Source organism: Culex pipiens, chromosome 3, assembly GCF_016801865.2.
Source record: "Culex pipiens pallens isolate TS chromosome 3, TS_CPP_V2, whole genome shotgun sequence".
NCBI lineage: Eukaryota > Metazoa > Arthropoda > Insecta > Diptera > Culicidae > Culex > Culex pipiens.
Window position 1 is genome coordinate 31,456,807 of NC_068939.1, and position 23,990 is coordinate 31,480,796.

Below are 23,990 nucleotides of genomic sequence, written 5' to 3' on the forward strand. Positions count from 1 at the left end.
TGTTCACTTCTTATTGAGCTATTTATCACTCGATTTCAGTTAAAAACGCTTTTAATCAGCTGTAATTGAATGCCAAAGCGCTGAGATAGCAACATTAGAGGAACGCTGGAATTAGATACTGTTCCCCTATCTTGATCAATCTATTTTTGTGAAAGGAATATTTATTGGGTTATTTTGAATGAATTGTTTTTTTTACGTGTTGCTAAATGTTTTAGAGAACCTCCGAGGCCATGACTAGGACCTTTATCATAGGCGGTAGCAAAATAGTGCCATTCAGCAAAAACCCCAAAACCTGTTTTATTATTAAAGTCTATTATTGACACTTTACCATAATTTGGCAAATCTGATTTATGGTTGAAAAGATTGATCATATTAAATCAATTTTTATATTGTGAGCCAGCTCCATTTGATTAAATGATGATTTTGGTCAAGGTACATTTAATTAAAAAAAATCCTTATACGTGAGGACAGCAGCCGTATTGTGTTCCAAGAATCCAAGAATAAAAAAAGAAAAAAAAACTGTTGTTCGGACGGTGTCGAAATCATCGCAACTAAATTTGGGGAATTAGCCGCTTTGCAGCAGATCAAACTTTGTGATTTTCTTACATTTTTCAGTTTTATACTTTCCAGAAATCTTTTTCCTACTCCTTGTGATCGTTCTTCACGAGAATACAATGTATCAACAAATTTTATTCACTTTAATTCATATTATTTATGATGAAATATTATTTCAATAAATGACCAGGGAGCAGTTATTGATCAGCCCGCCTGTGTGCTTCTAGCAAATGCGGCGAATGAAGCTGATGTAGATAATCTCAAAAACACTAAACTTTAAAATTCGATATCTCTGGAACGAAACATATTCATTTCTGTCGATAAGTGATTCTTATGTAAAATTGGTCGTGGAACACGATGGTGAGGTCAAATAAAAAAAATAAGATGGGGTGTTTTGAGATACGGCCGTTTAAAGTTTTCAATTGCGCAATACAGGTAGAAAACATATTTTAATCTAAATTTTGATCACAGAAATGGATTTTACGTCCAATTTCCTTCAAAATTGAGTCTAAGACCGACCTTCTAAGATTTGTGGTTCCTGAGTTATCGCCGTTTGAAGATAGGGGTTTTGCTCAAAAATCGCCAAAAAGTCAATTTTTTGGGAGGGTACAAAAATGGAGGGGGTGGTCCGATTTGGATGAAATTCGGGATTCTTGCATGTTTTGATAGTATCAACAGCCCTGCCAAAATTGAGCAGGATCGGAGAGGGTAATTTTCAAATGCTGTTCCGCTTCAGATGGAATGACCCAAATGTAACTTTTTTAGGGGTCAACTTTGGCTGTGTTTTTTACTAACATTTCCTATATTTTAAGTAAAAAGAAGCATGCAGTAATTTTTCTAGTGCCCCAGACTACGCATTTATTTACAATTTAAATGATAATGGTTCCATTTTATAGCAGAAAATGTGAAAAACATGCAAAAAATTGAAAAAGTTACTGTAAAAACATGAAAAAAATAGATAGGCAAAATGTAATGATAGGAGGTGGTAGAGTAGGCAAAATACTACCAAAAACAAACATAAACTGAACAAGATAAATGCAAATTAAAATACTAAAAATGAAACAAGAAAAACATAAAACAAGAGAAGTAAAGTTTTTCGTAGAACAAAAGTTGCTCAAAATGACCCCCTGAACACGGGAAAAATAAAAATTTTCGAAAAAAAAAATTGGGCAGTAGAGGGTTAAGGAGACAAAAAACTACAACTTTGGAATAATAGAGAAGTAAAAAAAAAATATTTTGTTTTGAAAATTGTTTTCGTTTTTTAATATTAAATAGAATTTGCGATCAAAAAGTACTTTTGTGAAGTTTAGATAAAGTGCACAGTTTTCGAGATAAGGACACCGAAAGTTTAGTTTTATATAAATATAAGCAGTTTTTAAATTTTGAAGCAAAATGCTTCATGCAGTTATGCAGTTAAAGTTATGTTACCATCAAAATTTGCAAAATATCAAGGAATTCATAAAAATATATGTTTTTCCATAAAATGTTTAGACTCGTGATGATTACAAGCAAATATTTTTTTCAATAATTTTGTTTGTAAATGTCTGCTCTACATTAAAGAGCGGTATTACACGCTAAAAAAATATCCAGCAAAGTTACAAAAAACGAAATTTCAAAATGGAAAATATTGTTCTTAAAGGAAAAATTGACCCTTCTGGGTTATTGCAGACTCAAAAATAACATTAAATTTCCCTTATCATGTGCCACATTTTTTAAGTTAAGTAGCGATGGCAGAATTTTGTTTTTTTTTTTGCTTTTTTTACGATGAAAAATACGTTTATTCGGAATTTTCAATACGTCGTCAAACCGGGCGTCCAATTTTACATAAAAGTCTTTTTGAACACCACATTTCTATTTCATTACCATGTCTTAGGACAAAGTTTCACGCAAATCAAAGAGGGGTTGGGACAACATTTTCCGATTTCGTGTGAGTTGGCGGAGAATTACCTAATTAGTTTTAATCGATTGCAAAACACTAATATCAGTTACATGGTTTGATTATTTTCATTTTTCAATTGATTCTAGCCGTCACCTTTCAATCAGATCAATAAACATAATTGAAATTGTTCATTTAATAACACTCCATTGTCTTTCCCAGAATTTAATTGATGTCAGCAACAATCGGATCTCAATCATCTCATTATTCACACCATCTCGATTTCAAAACACAATAAACTGATTAAACTATTTCAATCAAACTCACTTCGTCCTGGTTTCCACCACCTACAGCACTGCACCACTACCACGTGGCTCAAAACAACACTACCACCAAAACCAGTCCCCGGAAGCCATTCTCGGGGAGCAACAGTCTAATTAAAACAAATCCAATTACCTCAGCCCACCAATCAAATCCAGACTTAATGCAGACTAGGCAAAATGACGAACTCGACGAACGTAAATTGGGTCACAATTTATGGCCGGAGCCTCCGTCAGCAAAAAACACACATACACACACAAAATAGAACTAAACTAGCATTCCCTCCCTGTTCTCTCATTTCACCACCCCCAGGGGAGCAGCAAACATCATTGAGTTAAAAATAAAATAAATTCCACCTTCTTCTTTTTTTTTTTCGCTGAGCTCCACTCTATTTTCACCTTTTTTTTCACTGCATCTTCTTCTAAAACCTCAGGTAAATACCAACACTCACACGAACGACGATACTATTTTATTTCACCACCAAGATCCTTTTTTTGCTTTTTTCTTCTTCTTTTTTACCACCCCACAGACAGTACACACAACAATCACCTTATTTATTGGGTTATTCCCAGGGATGCCACTTGGTTTTTTAAAATGTCTGTAAAAAAGTCTGTGTATGTCTGTGCATTTGTCTAAAATTCAAATATATCAATTCACAGTCATTGAAATCCATCAGAAATTGCGTTTTTAAGCATTTGAAGACTAACGAAATAAGTTTCGACAAAAAAGATTACTAAATATTAATTTAATGAAGTTTTTTAAAAGTCTGTGCACCTCAAAAAATGTCTGACACAAGCTCAAAAGTCTGTGAAACACAGACAAATCTGTGTATCTGGCATCCCTGGTTATTCCGTCAGAATGTGCACAACTATCCTGTCCTGGAATCACCTTTTGAAAAGTGTGTGGTGGAGGTGGGGGAAGGTAGCCTTGTCTAATCCCAAATCCTATTAGTGGCGACGACGATGGCGCGGGGACAGAATCACGGCCACAAATTGTTGTGGTGGTGGTGGCACACACGTGGATTCACTGTTGACAATAAGAGAGAGGAAATTTTGTGTGAGAAAAAAATACTAAGGAATAGTTGAAAGTTTACCACGCGAAAGTGGATTGGATGAGTTGGAAACCGATCCCAGCTGAGACAGGAAAGGAGGTAAAAACTGTCACGAGTGGTTTTTCGGGAGTTAGTTTAAAGCGAACAAAATGCAATAAAATCTAGAAGAAAATCAAACAAACACAAAGTTGACAAAGATTGTAAAAAATAGATAAATGAAAAAAAAAGAAGTATTATTGTCTTAAAAGTATCTGTGAACCACTCAATTTAAAAAAAAAACTTTTTTCCACAACGATTGCACGCAAGTTGTAGATGCGAAAAAAAAATACAAATTACATAACAAATATTTTTCAAGTTCCGCAATTTTGGAGCAACAAAAAATCAAAAAATTTGTTTGATCAAATCAGCTAAAAATTATTTATAATTTTTTTTATATTTTAAATATTTATGAAATTTAGGTGAACATAACATTTTTCAATAAATTTTTATTGAAAATAACCATTTATGATCATTTTACAGCTCTTTATTTCATTTAAACTTCAAAAACATGGCTTAAATTTCATTTCACGTTTTTTTATTTATTAATCCCTTCATGTCAATGTTACTTTTGAGTTTTTTTTTTTTCAAAATTGCAAAAACTGATAACAACAAAATGTCCAATAAATTATGTCGAGAAAACCAAACCATCATTTAATTTCACTGAGATATGATCATGTGATTTGAAATATATCCATATTCAACAATCAACGAAATTACTTTTTACTAAAGTTGTAAATTTTCAATTGAAGTATATATTTTCAATGTTTTCAAAAAACATCTTCTTTAGATAAACACCTGAATTGGTAAAGTTTGTCAAAGATAACAAGCTCAAGTTTTTAATCATTTCAAATATGCGTTCAAAATCAAAATTTAAAAATAATAAAAGCATTAATTTATTTTTGTATTGTTTCCAACTATTATACGTTTTAGAATCCTATTTGTTTTCGAAGATTCAAAGAGCAACTCAATAGCAATTTTTGACATTAAATGTAATTATTTTTCATTATTCGATTTTTTTTTGTCAATTAAATTTACTTTCTTTTTGTTAGTTTAAGGTATTTCACCTCTTCAGGTAGGCCTTCAATTTGGAATAAGAAGACAACAACTTCCTTGGTTGCTGTGTGCCCTTAAATTGCTTTAAAAAAAGAAAATATGTAGTTAAATTAATCTCAGTAAAACATTAGTAATATCTGGAATTAATTGCTCATTATTTATTGAAACAAATTGACATCTGAAATACAAGAAAAAGAAAAAAATAGGTCAGGTAAAACAAATCCAAACTTTACACACACCAAAATACATAAAGTATTGGCAAGAATCATAAAAAAACCTGATCAATGCATGAATTTATTGAATAAATAGTAAAACAAAAATTCAACCTGTTCAAATTTACATGTAAAAAACAAAAATATTCAACAAATGTGATTAAAACATTTTTGAAATAATTTGTTAAAAAAACTGAAATCTATATTTTTTTTTTCAATAGGTTTTTTAAACTGTTGTGTTTCATATGTGTATAGGATCTAATTAAAAAAAGTCTAGAAATTAACTTTTTAGGGAATAACATCGCAATTCAAAATCAGAAGCATCATTACTAAGAATGAGCTCAAGAATATTGCAATTAAAAAAAAACATATTGTATGCCATTTTCTAGGGTTTTGCATTTTTTTCACGATTTTTTGTTTCTATTTTGTTTTATCCATTTTTATTTTGGTTTTATTTCACGTTTGAGTAGACTGAAAAGGAAAAACTGCTGAGCTACAGTAATATAGTTTTTAAAATTGATTTTTTTTAATGTAAAACAAACACTAGAGAAATGCAATAAAAAAATTAAAAATTAATTTTAAAAAAATACCCGCTTTATTTAGTTGTTATTTGAAGTTTTTTTTAAGGATTGCCCATGAAAAAATATTTTGCATTAAAAATTTCCTAAATTTTTTTCTTATAACATTGTTGTTTTCATCTTTTTGAAATTATTTTTCCCTGAAATTAAAATCACGAAAAGCACTTCAAAAGCGTTTTAAACGTATTTTTGAGCCTGAATGTTAGTTCTAAATTCAACATTTTGAAAAAAAAATCAAAGAGATCCAAAAATGAACAATGGTCAAAGCTACAAAGCTGAACATATTTGAACACTGGGTTTAAATGAACAAAAGATCCATAATGATTTTTTTTTGCAATTCCGTCGTGAAACTACTTACGTTTCCTGTCATTCTTGAACGACTTTTCTGTACCAAAAATAACAGAATCGAATAGCAACACTTTTCAAAATAAATGCTGAAAAGTTCTACTTTTCAGCACTGAAATGGGTGCTGAAAAGTTAAACTTTTCCGCACTTGTTTCGAAAAGTAACACTTTTCAACATTTTTTTGATTTCAACGATTTATTGACAAAATACATAAAATTTTTACTTTAAATTTCACTCAATGGGTGTTTTTCGGAATTGCAAAAAATTTTGTATGGAAATCGTTGCAAAACTTAATTTTTTCAGCACTCGTCGTATTTATCCAACTCGGTGAATCTCGTTGGATAAATATACGACTCGTGCTGAAAAAATCCTCTTTTTGCAACTTGTTGCATAAACTACTTTTTTTATTCAAAAAGGGTGGACTGTTTCAAAATTATTCTCAAATACTTTGATTGCTTTTTAATTTTAACATTAAAAAATATTTTTGGTTTTTTTTCAGATCACCGTTATTTTTCAAAAAATCATAAAACAAAAAATCAAATTTTGCACAGTATTTTTGAAGAGGTGGCATTTAATATGAAAGTATTCATTTTTAAATAAATATTTAATTACAAATATAACGAATCTTGCAATTTAAGATTATTTTTAAAATGACAGAGCAAAAATAAATAGTTTTTGATCCGATCGTTCCATTTAAAAAAAAAAATCGTTTGACTAATCACTCACCTAAACAATTCCGTTCTAGAAATCTATTCCTTCCACACTTTCATCCCAAGGTAGATGCAAAAAATTGCTTCACAACCCGCCTTAACAAACTCGACTTGACGGAAGAAATGGAACGCGTGTATCCACGGGAAGCGCTCGCGAGGAACTGTTGAACTTGGTCCACTGCGTGACCCACTGAAGGTCCTCCACACCAGAGGAAGATGTTTGATGTTTGTTTTCTTCTTCCTACACTTGCTAGCGGGAGAGAGGGAATCTTTCTAACGCTCTTTTACTCTCTCGAAAGGTGGATTTTCTCTCACCCACGTGGAAAATTGTTGGGGGGCAATTTTCCCGCCCAGAGAAGAGCGATGCCGGCACTGTTCGAAAGAGAGCGAGAACGGTTTGTTTATGTTTACGTTCGAATTTCGAACAACGGATGTGATGGAGGAAGGTGAAATTCCCATGGGATGGGTGAGGAAAGTGCGGAAAATGGGGTCGCACACGTGTACACAGCAGCAGTGGGACCAACTGTTGGCAGTATGTTGTGTAGTGTAGGGCAGTATAATGTGTTTGTTTAGAAAAAGAGAGAAAATCTTACAACAAGGAAAATGTACCCTGAACAATTCCGTGTGTTAGGAGAAGCTTAGTAGAATAGAGTTATCTACGTGCGCATGTATTGCGTGTACGTACACGGAAAAAAGTGAGGTTAAATTTTGTACCCGCCAGCAAAACAAATGGCGTGCTAGTGTGCGTGAGATCGGGTTTAGATAACTCTATAAAGGATTTGAGTATAATAAAGCTATCTAAGCTTGATCTCACGCACACTAGCTCACCATTTGTTTTTGCTGGAGGGTACAAATTATAACCAAAAACCCTTCGTGTACATACACGCTATTCATGCGTACGTAGATAACTCTATGAGAGACTTTTGTTTAATGTAACCATAAGATCCTTCAGAAGCCTGTTGCTTATCATGACAATCGTCGATTGACACACTTTCTGTTCTTTACAAACCCATCGACCATTGATGTTGAAGAACGACGGCACCTGCTTGTAGAGATGCATCCTCAGAACCAGCACCCTTTTGGAATCTCGGAGAAAAAGTTCTTCCAAACGTCGTTCGTAATGGTCAGCACTCCTTCATACTGCACCATCGGACGTCGACGGCCTTTATCGTCAATGTACACCAACGGAATCAGGAAACTCTACTCACCCGAACCCGAACCAACCCCCGGTGGCTCATGACTGTTGCTAGGTCAGCTTTCTCGATGAAGATGCCGTTGAAGGCACCTGAACACGGCAGGATTAATGCCCATGCTAAGGTTTTTTTACGGAATCAAAATCAACGAATATCGTATTTTTCCGAGAAGGATTCATTTCTAAGCCGGCCAAAAACAAAAGAATTTGTAGCAAGGGGGTAGAACGGCTGGCGGGAACCGTGTATTGTTGCCGACTGAATATATTTAATGTTTTCAGTAAAGTTGGACTGTAAAAAAAAGATGTTATTGAGACTTAAGATTCGTGCAATTTCTTTATCGTTTTTGAGAGGATCAAAACATCAACTGATCTGCAAAAGAATGCAATGGACGTTTTATTTAGAATCGAATTTTGCAATTTTTGCCTTCCTCACCTCAGTGAGGAAAGGCTATAAAATCACTCGAAAAATGAACATCTTTTTTCGACCTTGTAGACCCACCTTCACGTATACCTATCGACTCAGAATCAAATTCTGAACAAATGTCTGTGCGTATGTATGTCTGTATGTCCGTGCACCGAAAAATATGCACACCAATACTCCGGACTGGCTGAACCGATTTGGACTGTTTTGGTCTCATTCGATCCGTCTCGGAGTCCTTCAAGACCCTAGTTAAAATTATGAAGTTTAGAAAAGTACTTCAAAAGTTATGCTAAAAAACGATTTTTGCTAAACTTCGGAATATTGTAAAAAGGGTGGTTTTTGTAAGATAACCCGTCATGCTATATATTGTTAGAAAGGTATTTGAAAAAACCTTTCCAACGCATTCAAAAGATTGAAGATCTGACAACCCCATCAAAAGTTACGAGCACTTAAGCGTTATTTTTACACTTTTTTGAGGCCGGATCTCAAATATTTTGATGAAAAAGTTATCCGGGTCTATCATGCGACCCATCGTTGGATAGGTAATCAAAAGATCTTTCCAACGAGATTGAATATCTGACAACTCTATCAAAAGTTATAAGTACTTTAGTGTTTTGAATACACTTTTTTAGGCCGGATCTCAAATATTTTGATAAAATTAGGTGTTATTTATACACTTTTTTGAGGCTGTGTAGTGTATTCACTTTATGAATGCGAGGAAGGCACCAACCACCTAAAGGTGGATTAAGTAAAGTTTTTCAATTCAATTCAATTGTGTTTTTATTAGAATTTAACAGTTCTGCTCCAAGAGATTTGGAGAGATTTGGAGAACCTTTCAATTGAGATTAATTCATAAGCCTTTGCAGAGAGGGTACATATTTCTACGTTTAGATTTTGCTAACTGGGTGTTCTTTCAGGGAAAATAAATTTTGAGAAAAAACTCTAGATCTATGAATTTTGCAATTTATTTTTTATATTGCCCGACCTTTAATATGACCCCTAAACTACTCTAAAATGATTTAGATTTTTTTTAATGCAAGCTGACGGTTTAATGGCAGTGATTTTATATTTAGAAAATGCATTCGATAGGTAATAGGTAGGGCTAGTGATTTTTCACGGCAATAAAATTAAAATTACGTGACATACCAATTTCAAAACATTGGAATTACACGGTACTCTAAAATCTGTAAAAAATAAACGCAAAATGTGATATTTAAGAATATTTGTGTACAGGAAAGTAACTGAAAAAGTGTGCAAAATTTTAAGATTTAATTTTTAACCCACAAAATGTTTATAACAAAAAATATGAACTTAGTTTTGTGAAATTTGCAAATTTTCATCAGCAGAATTTATCATTCAGCTATCCTATTTTACTAAGATATTTAAAATTTAGTTTGCTTAAACATCTTAAAAACTAAACAAAAACTCCACCAAAAGTAAAGTTTAAGAAGTAAAATTTTAATTATTGTCATGGTTTTCAACAAATGGAAAATTTAATATTTCAATAAAAAAATGGCTAAATTCCTCTTATAAAAGTGTTGTTTTTTTTTAAATGTATTATGATAAACCACGTGGTCACTTTTTTGAAATCTCAGACCCCCCCCCCCCCTTCCCCCCTCGTGGACGATTTCAATACAAAACATATATATTTTGTATGGAGCGTGGACTGCCCCCTCCCCTCCCCCGTTAAGGTGTCCACGTGGTTTATGGATAGTCCCTATTGATAATTCCAGAAAACTTTAAAACATTGCGAAGTACTTAACAAATTTCCGTAGAACATGTTTTGTATTTAAAAAATATTAAATCAAAATTTTCATTTGCAACCAGCAGATTACTTTTTTTTTTACTTTTCTTGCGTTTATGAGATTTGAAAATAAAATAATAAAATTTGCGTTTTTTATGCAGTTTACGTTACAAATAACGTTCTTTCACAATCTTTTTGAAACTTTGTGAAATAATGAAAACATGTTCCTGTGTTGTTCCATGCTCCAACTTCATATTGTATTATCCACGACGTGTTACAACCAAAACATAACAAACAATATCTTCACTTATGAGTAGTAAATGTCAACAAAAAAAAAATCGAATATCACGGCATTTCACGGCATTTACCAAATTTCACGGATTACGCGGCATCCGTGAAATTACGAAAAATCACTAGCCCTAGTAATAGGCAAACAACCATACAAATTTGACTAAAATAGGGTTACATAAATAAAATTTTATATTAGTTAGGCTGTTAAAATATTTTTTTTAAGTAAATGTCCCTCGACTCTGATCAAAGTCGAGTGAAGTGTCGTCGAGTCAAGCTAAAATTTAAAATACAGGTTGCGGTTTTACCATTTGAATGATTTTTTATAAAAGTCCAAATGATTTGCAATCATTAGTTTTCAAAAATTCTAAGTAACGACGAAAATAAGTTTCATCAAAAACTAACATTGGTTTTTCACAAAAATTCAAAATATTTTCTAACAAGCCCAAATATTCTATTTCAAATTTCAAATTGTTATCAGTTGATAAGACTCCATTTAAAAAATGTTTTTTTTATGTTTTCTAGCCCCCTGATTTATGATTTTTGATGATGATCACCTTGTTTCAAAAGGAAGGTGATGCAAAATACTAAGAAATTTTAAAAACAGAGCTTAATACTTTAAAGATCAAATCGACGTCGTCGTGCTATCTTGTCGCACCCGCCGTTTTGACGTTCCGAGAAAAACGCGTTTTAATGTTTGACCTTGAATATACAAAAACGAGAGCACGCAATGTAAACAATAACAAACACGTTTTGTTTGGCTGACCATTCTGTGCATTGTCCTGAAGTTTGGTTGAAGTTGGTTGCTGGAGTCCCGAGTTATAATTACAAATGTTTACGGTAGTCTAACTTGTACGTGCGACAAACGCATCCTGACTTTCCTGGCCTGAAATCCCTTTGGCCTTTTGTCGCACTTACATCAATTTTTATGGAGTGACACGATAGTACGACAAGATTGAAACTACTTTCATATGTAAAGTGACAAAAATGCACGGAGTTTTTTCGGTTTTTGTTGAATATCTCAGGATTGAAATCGAATTTTGGGGATCTGTGAAGGTCAAAAGGTGAGGCATTGTGAGCTGCACAAAATGGCGTTCTTAACTCAATTTGGCCCAAAATGCACGTACGACAAGTTAGCACGATGGTGACGAAATGAAAACTTTGTTGGCTTTGAAGGTTTCGGTTTTCAGTACGGTCTTTGAGAACTAATTTCGATGGAGAAGCATGGTACTTTCAGTCCGATTAATAGACCGAAATCAGATATTTTTATTTTTTTTCTAAAAATCATATCTCGGAATCCTGTTAATAGATATTCACTATTTTTTGATAAAATCTGTTAAACATTCTGAAAAATCATTGAAAAATATGTTTTATTAATTTCTCAGTATCTTTGACTAAAAAAAAGCCCAACTAGTCACCTTTCGTTTGCAACGATTTAATTTGGTTCAACCGTTCCATTCTCTGAAAACGTCAAGTGGTATGACTCATATTTAAATAATTTTATCATTTTTGCCTTCCTCACTGAGGTAAGGCTATAATCCTGCTCGAAAAATGAACTTTTGAAAAACAGCTCGTAGACCTATATTCATGTATACCTATCGACTCAGAATCGAAAACTGAACAAATGTCTGTGTGTGTGTGTGTGTGTGTGTGTGTATGTGTGTGCGTATTCACCTTGGTGCTCAAAATTCTTGCCAAGTTTTCTCGGCACTGGCTGATCCGATTTGAGTAAAACAAGTTGCATTCGATTCGTTTTGGTGCCTATTACTGCACTATTGAATTGTTTGAAGATCCGATAAGTAGTTCAAAAGTTACGTATAAAAAAGTGTCAGAGTTGCGAATCAGGTGCTGGAATTTTGATGCCGGATCTCACTTATCTATATGAAAACTATGTCCGGATCTATCATCCGACGCATCGTTGGTTAGGTAATCAATAGATCTTTCCAATGAGTCCAAAACATTGAAGATCTGGCAACCCTGTCTCAAGTTCTGACCACTTAAGTGATATTTATGTACTTCTTTGAAGCCGGATCTCACTTAAATGTATATAAACTATGTCCGGATCCAACATCCGACCCATCGTTGGTTAGGTAATCAAAAGACCTTTCCAATGAGTCCAAAACATTGATGATCTGGCAACCTTGTCTCAAGATATGACCACTTAAGTGATATTTTTATACTTTTTTTTAAAATTCCTAAGCATTGTCCGGATCCATCATCCGACTCATCGTTGGTTAGGTAATGAGTTTTTTGAAGATCTGGCAACGCTCAGTTTCAAGTTATGACCGCTTAAGTGACATTTGTGTATTTTTTTATTGTGAAATAGATATAATTTGTGTCCAAACTCATCATATCACCAAATGTTGATAAAAAGTGAGGAAGGCACCAACCACATGGGTGGATTAAGTTAGTTTTTTTATTACAACTGTTACTTTCAAAGCAACTAAGTGATGTACTTAGTTCTACTAAGACAACTTCCATCAAGACAACATCAAGTAACAGCAAACGAAGTCACACAAATGCTCCACGTCCTTATTTCAACTAGCTTTACCCCCTTCAGCACCAGGGAGGGAGGGAATCCGTTTTGCATAATCTATTCGAGAAAAAAAAACCAGTTGCAGCTTCCTTCGGCAGCTCTCTCTACCTTTCAACAGGGCGATCTTTCAAACCACACTCACAAGTGTCTTCTAATGGTTGAAAATACTGTTGAAGTTTTGCCCGACCGGTTACTTTTTGCGGCTGCTCCACGATGCACACGATGTGGTGAGCAATCGGGAAGCACACCGGTACGGAATTCAATTACGGAAGGTTAGAAAAGTGAATTTGGAGCAATTTGCCTAACCTCCTGCAATCCGGCAAACTTTGACCGCCGGTGATCTAACGGGATTGAGTAAAATGGAGTGCAAATTGCGGTGATTTTTTTTTTTTATTCATAACTTATTTTTATTATGTCCTTTTAGGTGCTGTGACCAGGTTGGGACCGAGGATCGTTAAATAACTAATATATAACAAAAAAAACAACATCTCCTTAAACTCCATACTTGGAAATTGCGGTGATTTGTGAGGTTAGGTTTAAATTTCAATACACGTGTAGATCTGATAATACAAATTGAAATGTATTTATTTTCAAATTCCATTGAATATCTTGATAACGTCTGCCTGTCTAGAATAACCACTGTTAATTGCAGCTGACGAAAGGGAAAACTTTGTTTGTGCAAATGCTTGCTGATCCCATGTTTACATGCAGCTCACAGAATGTTTATCATTTGAATTTGCGAGCAAATGTGCGCACATTTATTAGTTTGTACAGAGTTTATTGGACTGAAGCCGAATGGGGCAAAACGGATGATGTAATGAAAATTGTGAGATCGCTGTAATTATTTAATTTTTTAATTTTTTTTTAAAGGTTCGTTTTCTTTACCTTATGTTTTTAGATATTTCGCAGAAATAATTTTGCACATGCATTTTCAATTTTGCAGTGTATGGTAAATAATTAATAGATTTATTGCTGAATCCAGTTTAACCTTATTTTAAACTTTTCAATTTGAAACTCTCATTTCACCCTGGCCGACCTAGCAGTAGCTGAAACTGATGTAATTTATAAATAGTGCCTGACAAGTATGGCAAAGGAAAATAAAGTTGTGAAGTAAGCTGTAATTGTTTGACATTTTCTAGGATAAATGTTTTTAAAACAATTGAAAACAATTAGATGGTTCGAAGCTTCGTTTTGGACTGTGAACGAGGACTATAGATGAAAAAGAATAGTTTTGACCTAGTTTTATACATCGATTGCTTATACATTATGCATGCACTGTGTGGTAATCACCACCACTACATTCCCAAGTTACATGCTAAACAGAACGACCGTTTGTGTTTCTGTTTCGTTTCGTCCTTCGCTACACGCACTTAATGCGTGTTGACGATGCGCATGAGCATGTGGCTTGGAAATGCAGGATGTAACCGTAATAATGTTTTATTACGGTTCGTCTAGCGTCGGCGTGGAATTAGGACTCCCGCCGACATTTAGGGTGAGAAGTCGGTTCTCAGAAGTGTTGTAGGTAGAGAACCGACTGTAGAATTGTAAAATAAAGTTAGTCTTAAACGAACCTTAAGAGAGTACACATCATTGAAATATATCACTGCCCGAGACTAAATCGCTACAACTGCAAGTAAATTAAATAAAATAGGAGTTAGGCCGTGGCAAATATTTTTTGAAGTTTATGTCACTCGACTCTGACCAAAGCCGAGGGGGAGGGGGGGTTTAAAAAATAAAAAAAAGTATAATAAATAAAATTACGAGCCATGGTTTCAACATTATAATGAAAAAAGTGTTTTAAAATGCATTATACACCTATTTAGTTGTTTTGCAATCATTAGTTTCCAAAATATCTAAGCAATGACGAAATTATTTTTTTGGGAGAAAAAAAAGTCTTTGCGTTGCTGTAGGGGTAATATACCCATTTTAGGGCCTAATGAGCGGTCGTGTTTGAATTATGCTGGATAATCTGGAGTGTTCTTTGAAATTTACTAAAACCAAGTACACCTACGAGTAGAGCAACTTTTTGTGAACATTTCTGTTTATTTTCACTTTTATTAAAAGTTATGCTATTCCTTTTACAAGCATTTAAAAAAAATATTTCCCAAATGCATTCTAATCAGTCGAGTGCATTGGGCCACGCCCATTTTCCTATTTTCAGCTTAGTTCTTTTTTCTTCCAGCGCTCTTTTGGGTCTGCTTAGTGTTGCAAAAATTGATGAAATTTTAACACTTGTAGCACCAACGGGGTCAAAACTTACGCGAAGCACCAAGGGGGTCAAAAAAGTTGAAAATGCAACTTCATCAGGCTGTATCTCGGCGAAAACTCAACCGATTTGGATTATTCTTGATGCATTCGATCCGGAAGGATGTCAAGAATCACTTACAATAAGGTAGATCCAAAACAGATGCGTCTACCCTAAGTTACAATGAAAAAATCATTTCCAACTTTTTTCAGGTGTTCATAGAGCCGGTGAAAATGCATTTCCAACTTTTCTGACCCCGTTGGGGCTACAAGTGTAAACAAGCGAACACTCACGAAAAGTATCATTCATAGAGAAAATTTCCTGGCATCACTGGCTCACTCCAACAGACGCTGCTTGTGGTGTTGGTGGCCACCCTTTGTACTTTATTTGGTTTCGCTTCTCGCTCGGTTTTCTTCAGCCTTCGATTGGAATGGGTGGTCAAAATTCAAACGTCAAAAGACTTGGCGCGTTTGTTTTTTTTTATGGCGCTTGCTAATTACTTACATGTTTCGGGATTATTTTTCAAGTGAGTGACTAACTAATGGTCAAAAGAACATGTTGCCGGTAGTTGGAAGCAATTTTATATCTTAGGCGCTTTGAAAACGTTAGCGCAAGTGAATAGATATTGATAACGACTTTCGTTAAGCAGTTAACCTCTCATCTTGCATGTGGATGTGTGTGCCACCAAAATGATGAGAAATGGTCTCGCAAAATAGAAATTATGATCAAAGTGCATTCAATTTGATCTTTTTGGCCAGTAAATGGCATAAATTTGCGTGCTTACTTGAAGTGGTGCTGTTGCTGGTAAGTTTATAGCCTAAATAGTATTTTTGGAGCTTTAATCGAGCATCAAACTCTTCATATGACGAAGTTAGGTGTTTGATTAGATAGGGTATATTTCCCCTACATCGGAATTTTACAAAAAATCAAAATATTTTTAAACGAGCCCAAACATGCTAAATATGATTTTCAATGCAGAAAACTGCATTTTTAACTGTTTTCAGATGATTAGACTGTTTTTTTCTTTATTTCATATGAAAAATATTTGCAGCGGCCTCATTTGAAAACGTCAGTGATATAATTTTTGTCCAGGCTAAAATATTAACTTAATTTAATGAAAAAAAAGTTGTTTATTACTTATAAACAAGATAACGAAAATTTTCGATTTTCTCTACCCATAATGGTTAATCGTTCTTTTATTTTATTTTTTCCGTTAAGCAAATCATTAATATTCCGTTTCAGTGCTATAATTGTCTTACCTGCCTCAATAATATTTACATTATGTTTTGAATATTTCAGCTATGTTTTAATGAAATTTATCAAATGCTACATTATACACGAAAAAAATTAATCATTTACACATTATACACAATAAAAAGAATATACATTACAAATTATTACACTACCTATTGAGATTCTGTGAATTTTGATCCGTTCGCCATATCCTCTCTGCTTTAAATACAACGCAGTAGGTCTGGCCACTCTTAATTTAAGCACGTTTTCAATTGAAAATTTGGATATTGTCACTCTGGCGTTAATTTTGACTTCTCAATTTCCTGTAAATAATTGATGCGAAATTCAAGTAAGTTATTTTATTGGGCAGGATTGAACATTGCAAAACTAAATGTAATTATTTTATTAACTGAGGTAAGCAATTACCTTTTTTCTATCATAATTTGATTAACATAACATCGTTTTTAAACTCTGTAAAAAAAGTGCATCGAAATTATCTGTAAATTACCGTCTGTACATCTGTATACGTTAAAGATCAAGTAATCATTCAAATTATATGTAAATTTATAAAGGTTTTTTGAAATAAAAACAATAAATGCAGTTAAAAAAATTAAAACAGTAACTTGCGGAAATTGCCTATTTAATAAGTCAAGGAAAGGATTATAAAGTTATAAAAAGTACTTTACCCAAAATTGAATAAAATATCAAGAGAAGATACTGATACAAGGTTATACTGAAAATTAAAAACGTGTTAACTTTGTTTAAAGTAGGATTTCTTTTCTTCTATCAATAAAACGTGCAATTATCCATCGAGACACATAAAATATAGGATTTTTATTTCTTTTCCGATATTTACAAATATACATAAATTCCACCTATTTAAACAGCTATGACTTTGGCAATGTTTTGACGGTAAACAAACAGTAGAAAATTTTATTCTCTAGTATACGGCCGTTGTACTTCAAAAAGTTTGTATTTATTTCCAGCATACAGTTTCGTCTGTGTTTAACACAAACTCACACACGCACATGTAGATAAATAGACAGATCTCTTGAATTTTGCGCCTGCCATGTCGTGTGTAATCTTCACCACATCTCATGTGGCGCCTTTTTTAATTTAGCTACACAACAAGTCACAAATATTTACTCTTTCTCCTCATCATCGTCGTTTTCAGCAACTTTCCAGACTTTTTTCACAATTGAAATCCAATCTCAACCTTGCACAATTTATTTGGAATGTTCTGTTTACTAGTTCACACACACACACACACACACATCCCACACGCATCCTAAAGGGGAATCACCCCGTTCAAATTGTAAGATGAGAACCATTCAAGAAAAAAAGAGTTCAAATATTAAACCTCACACTCTAACGACACACAGGACCCTCAATACACTCAATCACCCACGTGTCAACTTCAATGTGGAAAAGCTGTCAAGTGTGTGTGAGAATTGGTGTGCGTTTTGTTTACACCATCTCACCACACCACAGCTCCGAAAAGTGTTGAATTTAATTCGATTTGCTGTCACCTTTGTCTGCGGCGGTGGCGCTCCCGTCTGTGATGAACGAAGTAGTCGTTGAGATTTGCCAAGCTGGCTGCGGCTGGAGCGGGGGAGCTGTCATTGGAATCGACGATATGGGTGGTCCTGCCTCAGCGGCAGGTGAATGCCAATCTCAGTTGCGGGACGCCGAGCTCTTCATTATCACGATGCTGTACTCCAGGGTGCTGCCAGAGGAGGGGAGAGGGGAAAAGTTAATTGAGTCAGTTTCAAAAGCTAATTCAAACGAAAGCTAAAATTTTTCCTTTTTTGTTACTTGGAAAAATAAAACCCTGAAACATTTTACAGTGTACTTAATATATTGTTTTACGAAAAACTTTACTTTTCTTGTTAAATTTTGAGAATTTTAATTTGCATTTATCTTGTTAAGTTTACATTTGTTTTTGATAGTGGCCTATTCTATCTTTTGCCTATCTAGTTTTTCATATGTTTACAGTCACAATTGTTAGCTTGTTTTTCACATTTTCTGCATTACCATTTAAATTGGAAAAAATGCATAGAGGCATAGACAAAACAAAAGTTGCTGTAAACTTATTTTTACTAAAAACATAGCCCAAGTTGAACCCTAAAAAAGTTACATTTTTTAAAACATAAGCAAAGTCACATAAAAGAAGTCAAACTTCCAACACCAGAATTTTCTTGAATTTTTAGAGTTCTTTTTTCCAATGCTTTTCAATTTTCAATTAGTGTTTAATTAGATTTAAACAGTTCTGCTCATACATATACAATTCAGAAAATTGGACAACTTTTCAACTAAAATTAATTAATAAGCCTTTGCATATTTCTTAGTTTAGATTTTGCTAGCTGAGTGCTCTTTTAGGAAAAACATTTTGTTTTTCAAATCCTTTTGATTTTCAAAAATCGAGCAATTCTCTACATTTTCACTTTTATCTTTCATAATAGTTTTTTTATTGTATGAAACTTTATCCAAACATTCCCTACGTTGAAAGAAGCCATTTTGCAAAGTAAGATTTTTCATAAAAGGCTCAATAAAATTTTGTAGGCAGGCTATAAACAAAATGGGGTTGCGAATATTTGAATATCTGTATTTTCAATGAATGATTTTCTGATCGATTTCGTGATTGAATACTTATTTTATGATTAACAAAAAGAAAATTAAAACTGTTTTATGTAACTTGAAAAGGAATCTTTTGCGATAAAGTTTGAACAGCAAAAAATATGGTAAAGTTACATCTGGGAATGACAACAGGTTTTGTGTCAAAAAATGTGTAATTTTACAGCAGGAACTGGAGAAATTTTCATCAGTTTCCGTTGAATTTCACACGTTTACTTGTTATTTTAGCTAAAATTACTCAAAAAGAGGCAATATTCAACTAACCAAATTTTCATCCTTCTAAAATTTACGTTTAGGAAAATCTAGCAACTAAAGTATGATTTTCTTTAAAAAATGAGAAATAATCAAAAATGTTGTCAACAAAATTCATAGTTGTAATTTCAAAAATCATTTATTGATTCAAAATCAGAATTGCCAACGAAATTGAATTCACATTTTTTTTAAATGACCTTAACCATTTCAAATTAAATAAACAAAATAAATGTTTATTAGTTTTCAATTCAAAAATATATTCAGCTCCCATAAAACATATTTGATTTTTTTTTTACTTTGTAACTGTCTTAGACACTATTTGTTTGATTTTCAATGTTCGAAAAGGAACTTTTAAAGTTGTTTGCACTTTTGAATAAAAATTATTTTGAGATGAATACTGAAGAAACGATTATTGCATTCCGTAGATTTTTTGCTCAGCATTTAAGAATAAATTTATCAAACTCTATTTGCATCAAAGGATTAAATCTGCTTATTCCGCTTATCGATGAGAATTTTCCAAATTTGACTCTCGATTCTCAGGAATTTAATAATGGATGTATAAGAATCAATTTACAATTTTACATATTAAAGATTCTTTGTACTTTGTCATTTCAATTCAGTTTTGTTCATGAATATTATATTATGAATATTATGAGTATTCAAAACTTTTATCAAAACATTGTAAGAAAACACATTTTCTATTAGTTTAATGTCTTTTAAGGTCTGTCTTGTTTAGTTAAATACTAATCATAATAATTTTAAATTGCATTAAAAAATTATAGTTGATTTCACAAAAAATAAACGAAAGTTTCTGTTATAAGGTACTAAACATATTTTGTTTTTAAACGGTTTGAAGTTGGGGGTTGGGGGTTCAATAAAAAAAATCTGTTGAGCTTAATTTACTCACCTTTAAATTTTGTTAAGTTACAAGATATTAAAAAAAAACTTTTATTTAATCATGTTAAATAAGTTGAAAGTGTAACTATGTTTTTTTTTTCAACATAAGACATACAAAAACAATCTTTTGATTTGTTAAAAAAAAATTAAGGCGTGGTTTTTCCTCAAAATTCTGTTCGAAATAAAGACCATTGAAAAATACAAAATTGCAATCTCCCATACGCGGTGCACTCTATCAAACAGTTCAGAACAAATCCTGTCTCGTTGCAAATTTAAATAATTCATCTTCAAATAAATATTCTGTTTTACCTTCGGATGGTCACAGAAATGCAAAGTTTACATAAATTCAATAATTTAAAAATCTAGATAATTCTATTAAAATTCTTTGTTCATTTTTCTTTTAAAACAGTGGAACTGCAATGACATATTTAAAAGCTTACAAGCTGGTTATAAAATAAGATGATTTAAAATGTTTAATTAAAAAAACAAATGTCACGTTTGAGCAAACTCAATGTCTTTTGTTTCAACATTTAAGTAATTTAGTTTGAAATTTACATTTTGATTGTTGTCAAAGTCATCCCAAAAATGATGAAGGTATAAAAATAATATTGCAATTTTTTAAAACTATTCACATTGTCGAAAAAAAAGCTATTAAAGGTACAAAAAATTCAAATTCGAACAAATATTTAAGAGTTTTAGATATATTTTGTAAGTTAATGATTTTTAATGTTGTTTCAAAAATGTCTTTACAGAAATTCGTGAACAAAGAAACAAATCGATCGCTACATTTACTGAACAATACACAGAAATCAAAAAATCAACGTCAAACTTACTTTTAAATGCATTTTCGAATGCATAGATTTTGTAGTAACAGGTGCTATTTACAAAAGGAAAAATAATAAACAAAAGCGCTGGAAACAGAAACCGAGGATAATATTTACAAATGAGAGAGAAAGAGATCAAATCAAATTAACGGTGCCGAAGTGGTTGTCACACTGGAAATAAAATAAATGAAAAAATAATAATAAATCTCATTCGATCAACCAACCAAAGTCAAGTTTAAATAACACGCGCACACAACCAGAGTGGACAGTGAGGATGAAAAACAAACATTTGAACCAATTGATTTACGATAACAGTCAATGGGAGCGAGAGACACAGAGTTACACTGGCAAACGGACAAATTGACAAACAAGTGCTCAAAACTAATAAACATCGAAAACACTCACGATACTCTACTAGCAATTAGTTTGGAAGTGTGGAGAGGGGAGTGCGAAATTGGGTGGTACGTAGTGGTTTTGCTAATAGCACTGTGGTTGGCCCCGGGATCATGTTTGCAAAATTTATGCTGACCTCCGCTGACCATCACGCTGTTTTACGAGTGGAGCAAATTGATGAGAGATTTTCCCGGAAGGATAACATTACGCGCGAGGGTGCAATTGAAAATGGTGACCGCAATCAAATTTACGTCGAACTTTGGGAGCGGTTAAGCTTAAGCGGATAAAGCTTGCAACAAATTTTGGCAGAAAATAATAATTGATGGCTCATGGCTTATCAGTCTAATGATGGAGAACACCCATGGTCGTTGCAGAGAAAATGCGTCGCCATCGGGGGAAAAAGCTGGTAATCAATCATTCGGAGTTTTTTTCCCTTCTTCAGAAGGACAGCGTCCAATGATTCTAAACGTTATTTGTGCGAAGATCAGTAAAAAAATGAGCAAAGAAAAATATGTTTTTTAAGGCATGGTTTTTGCTTACTCTGTTTTTAAATATGATCTAAAAACTGTTTGGTCGCATTGAACTTTTTTTTTTATTTTCGTATAACGAGCTGAAAATAATCATTACTTTTATTTCGTTTGATCTGTATTTCTTTTTTAAGTTAATCTTTACGTTTCAAATTTGATATATTTCCATAATTTGGATGGGTATTGAATTAGAACACAACCATGAACACACAGGAACTGCTCGTGTTTTTTTTTTTTTGTGTTATTTGATTTGGCTCAAACCTTTTGGGAGCCTACCCTATGACTATTTTGTGTCATTGGTTCACCGATACAAGACTCCATACAGTTTTAAATATTCGAAAATGTGTATCTTTTGAAGGATTTTTGATCAATTTGGTGTCATGGTGCACTATTCAGGAAAAATAGGTACAGTGAAAGTAAAAATTGTGATTTTTAAATTTTTTTTTCACGAAAATTCTACTTCTCAAATTTTTTTTGGATTTTGTTTTTTTTTTTTTTTTTTTGAGGAGACAAAAACCCGCAGCTTTTGAGCCATGGATGTTGAAATGTTGCCGCCAAGTTATGAAGTTTTGAAAAAAAAAGATTTTTCAAAGCAAAATTTTACTATTTTTTTATTTTAGTAAAATCTAGATTATTTTTCAAAACACCAATGGTTTCCTATGCACATGTGACCTTTTGAAAAAGCAAGCGAAAAATGTAATGAAAATGTAATATTAAATTTGCAATCGAAAAGAACTTAACAGACTTAAAAAAATTTAAACGTTTTTAAGATTTAGCAATAAGAGTTTAATTTTAACTTAAAAATATAAGTCTATGTTTTTTAAACAGTGCCCCTGATTGTCCATTCCTATAAGTATTTTTTTTAAAGTTGTAAATTTTTTTAATAAAATACCCTAAGAGACATTGACATTGGACCTCTGGTTGCTGAAATACAGCAAATTAAAGAAACCAGAAAATTGAAGCTTTTTAAATTTCATCAAAATTTAAAAAAAAATCGAGAAACCGGAATATTTCATCCAAAATACAATTTAAATGGTTATTTATTTTCGAAAATCTTGGACGCTGATTATTGCACGTAATCCTTCAACTTCGATCGTAATATCATGGATCATGAAGGAAGGAGAAAGCATGTTATACAAATAAAATGAAACAAAAATAATAGTTTTTTACCTGATTTTTTTTTGTTTAAAATTCACTTTTTCCAAAAAATCCAAAAAATCAACAAATTCAACTATTTGTTTATTTTTTGCACTAATAGTAAACTGAAAATTTTTAAATCCAAAAATAATTGTGGTTTGGTTGAACGTTTTAGCAGAATGCATTACAATGAATACAAAGGGTCGAGTTATTCCTTTTAATTAATTATTCAATATTGAACTTAAAAAATTCTCAGCTTAACAAACAACCATTTAAAAATTAAAAAAACTGAGAGTGAAAAAAAACAATTTCAAATATTATTCATCCAGTGATAAAAATCTTTTCTTTTTTTTTTTTGTTTCCTTGCTTCCCCTTTTTCCATTTTTTTAACACTTAGATATTTTTACCGATTTCGGTAGTTGAATAATTGGTAAAGTTTGATCAGTAATCCATCTGTCAAAATGAACATTTTTTCCAAATTGCGGTTGTGCGATGAACAATAAAGAACATCATCCAATGAATTTAGGTAAGTTATTACCGAATTCTGGAATTTTCAGTTTACTGAACTGTTCAGCAACTGAAAAATCTAAGTGTGTAGGCTACTGACTACGTAGGCTGACTGGTATGGTATGGTAGGAATGTGTAGGCTACAAATAAAAAATCCGATGTTTGAAACATCTATGAAATTATAAAATTCTAAACAAATTAAAACATTGTTCCAAATTCCAGGAACATAAACTGCAAAAACGATTTGCAACAATTTTCAACTTGAACTTAGATTTTTTTAATTTTTATTGTATTATTTTTTTTCAAAAAGTTGGAGATCTTCAAAAACTTGCATTCTCCATGTTGGAATTTCTGAATTTAAGAAATAAACTCAAAATTATTTGTGCTTTTTATATGGCCGTATTTCAGCAACCCGATGTC

At 32.6% G+C, this 23,990-nt stretch overlaps 2 protein-coding genes across 17 annotated transcripts in view; both read right to left on the reverse strand.

Annotated features, from left to right (window-relative positions):
- The window catches only part of LOC120422320 (diuretic hormone receptor-like), a 185,981-nt gene extending 179,067 nt beyond the window's left edge, over positions 1-6,914 (reverse strand). For 4 of the 8 annotated variants that reach the window (XR_008212426.1, XR_008212427.1, XM_039585711.2 and 1 more), the window contains exons 1-2: positions 6,757-6,914; positions 3,151-3,778 (exon numbers count right to left, since the gene is read on the reverse strand). The gene's annotated coding sequence lies outside the window, so the exon portion shown is untranslated. Of the gene's footprint in view, positions 1-2,887; positions 3,779-6,756 lie in introns of all 8 variants that reach the window. The other 4 variants (XM_052709810.1, XM_039585710.2, XM_052709809.1 and 1 more) reach the window with 4 other exon arrangements.
- A 10,554-nt stretch (positions 6,915-17,468) lies between these two features.
- The window catches only part of LOC120422324 (diuretic hormone receptor-like), a 68,390-nt gene continuing 61,868 nt past the window's right edge, over positions 17,469-23,990 (reverse strand). For 6 of the 9 annotated variants that reach the window (XM_039585717.2, XM_052709804.1, XM_052709805.1 and 3 more), the window contains one exon: positions 17,469-18,125. In XM_039585717.2, coding sequence (XP_039441651.1) covers positions 18,074-18,125 — 52 coding nt within the window. In that variant the 3' untranslated portion in view covers positions 17,469-18,073. Of the gene's footprint in view, positions 18,126-21,015; positions 21,178-23,990 lie in introns of all 9 variants that reach the window. The other 3 variants (XR_008212425.1, XR_008212423.1, XR_008212424.1) reach the window with 2 other exon arrangements.